We start from the raw sequence: 7,528 nt of genomic DNA on the forward strand, positions 1-7,528 counted from the left end.
CTGTCTTTACACTTTATGATCAAATAATGCTTGCTTGGTATACTTGTGGTTCAATGCATTGGACTAGTTTTGAGTTTCGGGGCTTATTCCATGCATCGGGTGCCATATTTCCATGTTTCGGGATCATTTAGCATCATATTTTAGTGCTGGAAATTACATGTTCATAGGCCATCTTTCATCCTTTGCCATGCTTTGGTAGAGTGGCATTTGATGCCTTAGGTTCGGTTCTCGGTATGCGTGCATGTGTGCACGCATTTCGGTTGTCTCATTTTCATCTAATGGCCACTGATGTGAGCGTGGCTGAGGTCCACTCATTTTGGTGTAAGTCCATTATGCATTGTGTATACCTTTTCAATTCATAGCATTGCGTATACTAGGTTGCGTGTTAGAGCTTTATGTATGCCATGTTACATCGAGCATTGTGTATGCCATTTCATAGCATTGCGTATGCTAGGTTGTATGTTAGTCGCATTGTGTATGCCATCTCATTTGCATTGTGTTTGGGATAGGAGTTAGCCCAAGCACGGGAAACGAGGGACGTTTCGCACTCCGAGTGACGGAACGTGTCCCAATTCCCTGTCACCAACACTCCGGATTACCCATGATGGAGTTTAGGTCTTGTTGTGTTTTCATGTGCATTCATTTCATATTGAGTCGTGCAATCCGACTCCTCGGCCATCATGTATCGATATGCGTGATTGGTGGCACGAGGATCGAGGACTACACTCCCTGAAGAGTAGTCATGTATACATATGTGAAATACTTTGTCATGCCCCTTTGTTGCTCTCTGTTGCAGTAAATCAGAAATCAGCGGCCTTCTGGAACGTTGCACAATATTCCGAAAATAATTGCAAACAGAGGCAAACCGGGGCATCACAATGGATTTCCGCGCCAAGCAACTCGAGCATGCATCATTCGTCATTTGGAACAGAGCTGAGGCGGTCCATGGATTTGCGTGCCAATTTACCTGCTTTCCTAGATTAATTTTTTAATTAATTAGGATTTTCTATTTATTTGGACTGTATTATTCTTTCGGACCCTCCGAGTGAGGGCACAATTGTAATAAGTGTGCGTGCGTGTGATGTATGTCTTTTAACCTCACGTCTTTCTCCCTTTTATTTACCAACTTATGATGGTTAGATTAAGGCATGTTTCAATTAGCATATATTATGATAGCATGTCTGCATTCATTCATTTGTCTTGCATGCATCGGGCTCGGCGCATCATACTAACTGCATTTGTATTTCAAATTCCAAATCGAATATGTGCTAGCTGTAGCATCATCATATGCCATGTTTAGAATAGTCGAGCCTATCTTAGTTGCATTTTGCATGTGTTGCATTAGGCATTTCTGTATAGTTAGGATCATGCATTAACTTCTAACTAGTTTCTGTTTTGGCTCGGAGTACTCGGTAAGTTTTATGCTTTAGCATCCTTGCATATGTGTGAGTTACTGCCATGATAGCATGCTTACCATGAGGCTATGTGCTTCTTTGATATACCTGCCTGAATGCCTATGGGTGAAAGTTGGGTTATCCGAATTGGAATAATTCATTAAATGTGAGTTTTAAACCTACTAGATAATAGCAAATCATCTTGATTTCTAAGCCCACCTGAGGGTGGCAAATCCACATTTTAGCCTATTTGCGAGTAGCAAACCATTTTTTAAAGCAAACATGAGTTGTGTTGTTCCAATTCCGGCGACCCGGTCTATACCTGTATGTGCGCATCACATAGTAAATCTAGGCTAATAACCGGAATAAGAACGCATAATGTTTTCAAAACTAGATATCATGGTTAGTAGAGGCCGATCTTTGTTCGGGCGAGCAGGGGTGCTCACGAAGTGACCTTCCCCAATCGTACCCAAGTTCCCGAGCCGAGGCAACTTTGGTGATGACGGACACGTGGCCTTAGGCAACGAGTCAGGGTTTCCTAAATTTTCCAAAATAAAATATTTAGGTGGCGACTCTGTATTTGGTAAAGCAGTCCATGTTTGGTACTTCTTTCAAAAAATCAGTTTTCAAAAATGATTTGTCGCATTTGGACTCTTTGATGATTCATCGGTCTTGCATTGCACTCTGCAAGATTAGATACAGGACCGTGACTTCGAATCCTGAACTGTAGTGAGCCCAAATGAACAAAACGGGGGGGATTTCCTCCCAGGATGTTCGGAGACGTCTACACATCCATCAACATTTTCCTAATCCGTGGTGTGTGGGAGGGGATTTCAATGAGATTAGGTATATGGGTGAGAGGAAGGGATGCTTATCTAGAGATAGGGAGATGAAGGATTTCAATGAATTTGTAAAAAAATTAGAATTAACTAATATGCCACCGCTAGGCAGGCAGTATTCTTGGTGTAATGCTATGAATGGGAACAGGTGGAGTAGGATTGATAGATTTTTGTTACATGTTAAGTGGATGGAAAATTTTCCTTTAAGCAGTGGGATCTCCCAAGGTCAATCTGATATCATTGCCCCATTCTGATAAAGGAAGATGACAAGGATTGGGGACCAAAGCCTTTTAAATTTATCAATGCCTGGTTATCTCATCCATCCTTCATGTCAGAAGTGAAGAAGAGGTGGGAGGAAGCTCAAGTTCAAGGGTGGGTAGGGTTTAAAGTCATGAGAAAACTGAACTTGCTTAGGAGCCACTTAAGGGTGTGGAACAAGGATATGTTTGGAAATATTGATACTCAATTAAAGAAGGCAGATGAGGAGCTTCATGAATGGGATTTGAAGGCAGAGTCTAGATCCCTACAAGAATTGCAACTGAAGAGAAGAAGAGAGGTGAGGAGCCAGGTGTGGCAGCTTAGTAGAAGCAAGGAAAGGCTATGGCATCAAAAATCTAGGCAGATGTGGGCTCACTCCGGTGATAGAAATACTAGGTACTTTCACATTATAGCTAGCAAAAGGCAAAGGAAGAATCTAATTGACTCTGTTGTGGTGGAGGAAATGTGTGTGGAGAATCTAGATCAGGTGAAGCAAGAAGTGGTTAGGCATTTTAGTCAGTTGTTCTCAGAGAATTGGAAAATTAGGCCAAAAATTCTTGGCCCTTTTGCTGTTATTAACTTTGTAGATGCTGGTACTCTGGAAGCTGTTTTCTCTGAAGAGGAGGTATGGGAAGCAGTGCAAGACTATGATGGGAACAAAGCCCCAGGCCAAGATGGTTTTAACCTTAACTGTATCCAGAGGTGTTGGTCTATATTGAAAGGGGAGATCTTTAGTATAGTGAATGAATTTCACCAAAATGACAAGCTATCTAGAGGGGTAAACAGCTCTTTCATAGTTCTTATTCCTAAAAAGGAGAATCCCTTAGGCTTGGGGGATTATAGACCTATTAGCTTGGTGAACTCTGTCTATAAAATTTTAGCTAAAATGCTTTCAATGAGGCTTAGGCGAGTGTTGCCATCTGTGATTAATGAGGTTCAATCTGCTTTTGTAAGTGGTAGGCAAATTTTAGATGGTGTGCTGATAGCAAATGAAGTTGTAGATGGATGGAAAAGATCAAAAAAGAGAGGCATAATTCTAAAATTGGATTTTGAAAAAACTTATGACTCACTCAACTGGGAATTTTTGTGGTCAATGATGAAAAATTTGGGCTTTGGTGAGAAATGGTTAGTTTGGATGAGGAATTGCATTTCTTCAGCCAGGGTTTCTGTGTTGGTTAATGTCTCGCCTATAGAGGAATTCCAGCCACAGAAGGGGCTAAGGCAGGGCGATCCCCTTTCACCTTTTTTGTTTATAATTGCAGTGGAAGCTCTCAACCTTTTATTAGCAAGGGCAATGGAGAAGGGATTATTCAGAGGAGCCTCAGTTGGAGGTAATGATTTGCGCATTTCTCATCTCCAGTTTGCAGATGATACTATAGTGTTTTGTGAATGAGATCAGGAGGAGGTGCTCAACATTAAAAGGGTGTTGAGGTGCTTTGAAGTGATATCTGGATTAAAGATAAATTACCATAAGAGTGTTGTATGTGGAGTGGGCTTCCAGGAAGATGTAATTGTGGGTTTAGCTCAAAGATTGAATTGTCTATCGATGAAATTACCTTTTAACTTTTTAGGACTGCCTCCAGGGGCCAATCCTAAGAGAAAGAGCACTTGGAACCCAATACTAGATAAGGTGAGTAAGAGGTTGTCTTCTTGGAAGAGAAAGCTTCTGTCTTTTGCTGGGCATTTGACATTAATTAAATCAGTCCTATCTAATTTGCCTATTTACTTTCTATCTATTTTCAAGATGCCTAAAGGGGTTGTTAAGGCTCTAGTTAAAATCTAATCCAATTTCTTGTAGGGTGGATCTAAGGCCGGGAGGACTGTTCACTTGGTTAATTGGGCTGAGGTTACTAGGAATAAAAACCAAGGGGGTTTGGGTGTGAGAGATGTGGGTGAGATGAATGATTGTATGTTGTTAAAATGGTGGTAGAGATTTGGTGCAAAGGATAAAGCCTTGTGGAAATTAGTAGTATGCTCAAGGTATGGTCGTTTCGGTGGGGGTTGGGTACCAACTTTGTTCAACACAGATGGGGCGTCTACTGTGTGGAAGGATATAGTGCAGCTAATTTCGCTTAACCAGCCTTTAGGTGAGTTTTATAACCAGAATTTAAAGCTATCTGTGGGAAATGGAAGGAGGATTCAGTTTTGGACAGATGCTTGGATCAATGATAGAGGTTTGAATGAGGAGTTTCCCAGATTATTCAGTCTATCCACTGAGAAGGAAGATACCTTATAGCAAATTTGTGCCAAGAAGAGCCTTGGGGTGTGGCAGCTCCAATTCAGAAGAAGTCTATTGGCATGGGAGGAAGAAGAGCTGCAGAGGTTGTATGTCTTTCTGGAATCATCCCCTGTTCTTAGAATGGAAGCTGAAGATTCTAGTTCTTAGCTTGCATCAAAGTCTGGTAAGTTCATTATATCATTAGTGTGGAGTTGGTGGGTTGCAAATAAAGGCCCTGGATGCCAGCTAGGGTGTGGGCAAGCCTGGCACCTCCAAAGATGCAGTTTCTCTGTTGGCTTGCTTGGAAAGGCCAGATTAAAACATCTTCCTTTCTCCAAAGGATTGAGGTTCTTCCTCCCAATGCACAGATCCAGTGCGTGTTTTGTCAATCTGTGGAGGACTCTGTGGAGTATCTGTTGCTGTTTTGCCCTCTGATTTGGAAGTGCTGGGCTGCCATGGCTAGCTGGTGGGATCAGAATTTGGTCATTCCTGGTTCTGTCGAGGGTCTGCTCCAATGGTGGTCTGGGGGTAATGCGAAGTCTTGGGTAGATAGAGCTTGGCAGGCAGTTCCTGCACTAGTGTTGTGGTCAGTTTGGAAGTTAAGAAATGAATGCCTATTTAAAGGGGTTGCTCCAGATTTTGCAGGTTTATGTGAGTGGATGAAACTGCAGATTGCACTGTGAGTGAAGTGGTCCTTCAAGGTGGATTATTCTGTCCATGATCTTGTCTCAAACCTATACCAGATTAGGCTCCTCGCTCGAAGTCTCCTCAGCAACCGGCTCAGGCAGTACAGAGGTCTGCCTTAGTGCAGATGTGCAGGCTGTTTCGTTTTGTGCTAGGCTCAATTTTGTGCTGGGCTCAGGCAGGTTAGAGGAACTGTGTTTTGTTCCCAGGTGATGTCTGTTGATCGGCTTCTGCTGGGTGTTGTTCTGTTTCTTGGCTGGATGTAGCTTTGTTTTGTTCTTTTTGTCTCTACGTTGGTTTCTCACCAACTAAGAGGTTAGAGTTTCGTTTAGCTCCAAACTCCTCTTTATTGATGTATTCCGTTGTGTTAATCAATAAAATTTCTCTTTGCCGATCAAAAAGTAAATAAATAAAACAATCCCTAAAAAGATATTTAGTAATAAAAATATAAAAAATTGAAAAAATTTAATAATATGTATGATTTTGAAAATAGATCTTTTTGAAGAAGAATGCAATTTAATCATATGTCTATAGTTGACAAATGAATCTAATTTTTGCATAAATAATCTATTCAGAAAACCTTAAAAGAAAAATTATTCAAATTATCGAAATGAAACCCATGGAGAGCTCACTAAGTCCTAACAACACAGTCTAATTTGCAAAGACAACTTAAAAGAATTTGAATCTTCTAATGTTTGTTTGAATGTATAAGCAAGGGCGGGAATTGTGTTGTTTTAATCGTGTTATGTTATGTCGTCTTGAGTTCATGTCAAAATGTTCACAATGCTATCATTTAATTTTTTGGTATTACCGCATCATGTCAATAAAATTATACCCTTAAGTTAAAAAATAATAAATAAATTAAAAAATGCTCATCATTTTTACATTTTTTTTTTTGGTACACCAATAATTTTTTAAAATTTAAAAAATCTTTTTTTGGTTGTTATTTTCATATTATATAATTGACTTATTAGTTATGCCATGATTTTGGAGAATTAGAACTCTGCCCCAACTCAAGAGGCGACAAGTGACCCATTTGTATGGCCATTTGGGAACATGGGTTAAAAATCAAAAGTCAACTTTTAATTCATTTTTGCTCAAATCACTTTTCACATAAAAAATTTTAAAAAATCAAAAAGTCAGTTTTTAACTATCTTTCCAAAACACCCCGGGTCAAACTCTTATTTAGGACTGCAAATGAATAAAGTTGTTTATGAACAAATTCGGCTCGGCTCGACTCGTTAAGGGCTCAGCTCGGCTTGGTTCATTTAGTAAATGAGCCGAGCTTGAGCTCGACTATTAGGCTCGTTTAGTAAATAAGCCAAGCTTGAACTCGCATAAACTCAGCTCGTTTACCTTTATTTAAATTATATAATAAATACATTATTTATATATTAAATAATATAAATAATATTTTTTATTTAAATAATATAAATAATATTTTAAAAAAAATTATCGAGCCGAGCTCGAGCTCAATAAACGAGCTCGATAAGTAAACGAGCCGAGCTCAAGCTCAGCAAAATTCGGCTCGACTCGGCTCGACTCGATTCGTTTGCAGCCTTACTCTTATGCACTGTTTTGCCATTTTTTTATTCATATGCTACATGCACCTTGGAGGAACTTGGGTTGTATTAGATACCTCAAAAAAATTATTTGATAAGTCTGACTTATCACGTAATTGTGTTCACCTTATATCAAAAGGACACATAATCATGTTATTTTGCACTTCCTCCTATCTGTTGTTGTAATCCATATGGTTGTACATTTTTTTCATCAATGGAGTTTATTTTCGTTGGTCAAAAAAAAAAAAAAAAAAAAAAAAACATAATTTTGTTATTTTAAAACATTGAAAAACAAGTAGGAATAATCAATTATATAGGCCTATTTTGGCAATACAGTTAAAAGTTAGTTTTTTTACTTTTCAGTTTTTTTGAGTCAAATCATTTCTCTATTTTGTGCACATTTAAAAAAAATTAAAAATTAAAAATCAACTTTTAACATACTTTCCAAAATAGGTAACAATCTTACACAATTGTTATATGATTAAAAGAACATATCCCATGAGATATAGACTGTTGGAAATGGTTATAAAATTCTGGATAAAACCAGAATTTTTTCCTCAAGTTTGGTCTATT

General features: G+C 38.9%; 1 protein-coding gene across 1 annotated transcript; it reads left to right on the plus strand.

Moving 5' to 3' along the window:
• Positions 1-4,948: 4,948 nt before the first annotated feature.
• LOC145793869 (uncharacterized) lies at positions 4,949-5,392 on the plus strand. Its single transcript, XM_082876756.1, has one exon. It carries the CDS (start codon positions 4,949-4,951, stop codon positions 5,390-5,392), a length of 444 nt encoding a protein of 147 aa, XP_082732882.1.
• Positions 5,393-7,528: the final 2,136 nt, after the last annotated feature.

This window comes from Camellia sinensis, chromosome 6, assembly GCF_055761805.1.
Source record: "Camellia sinensis isolate YWXY chromosome 6, ASM5576180v1, whole genome shotgun sequence".
Taxonomy (NCBI): Eukaryota; Viridiplantae; Streptophyta; class Magnoliopsida; order Ericales; family Theaceae; genus Camellia; species Camellia sinensis.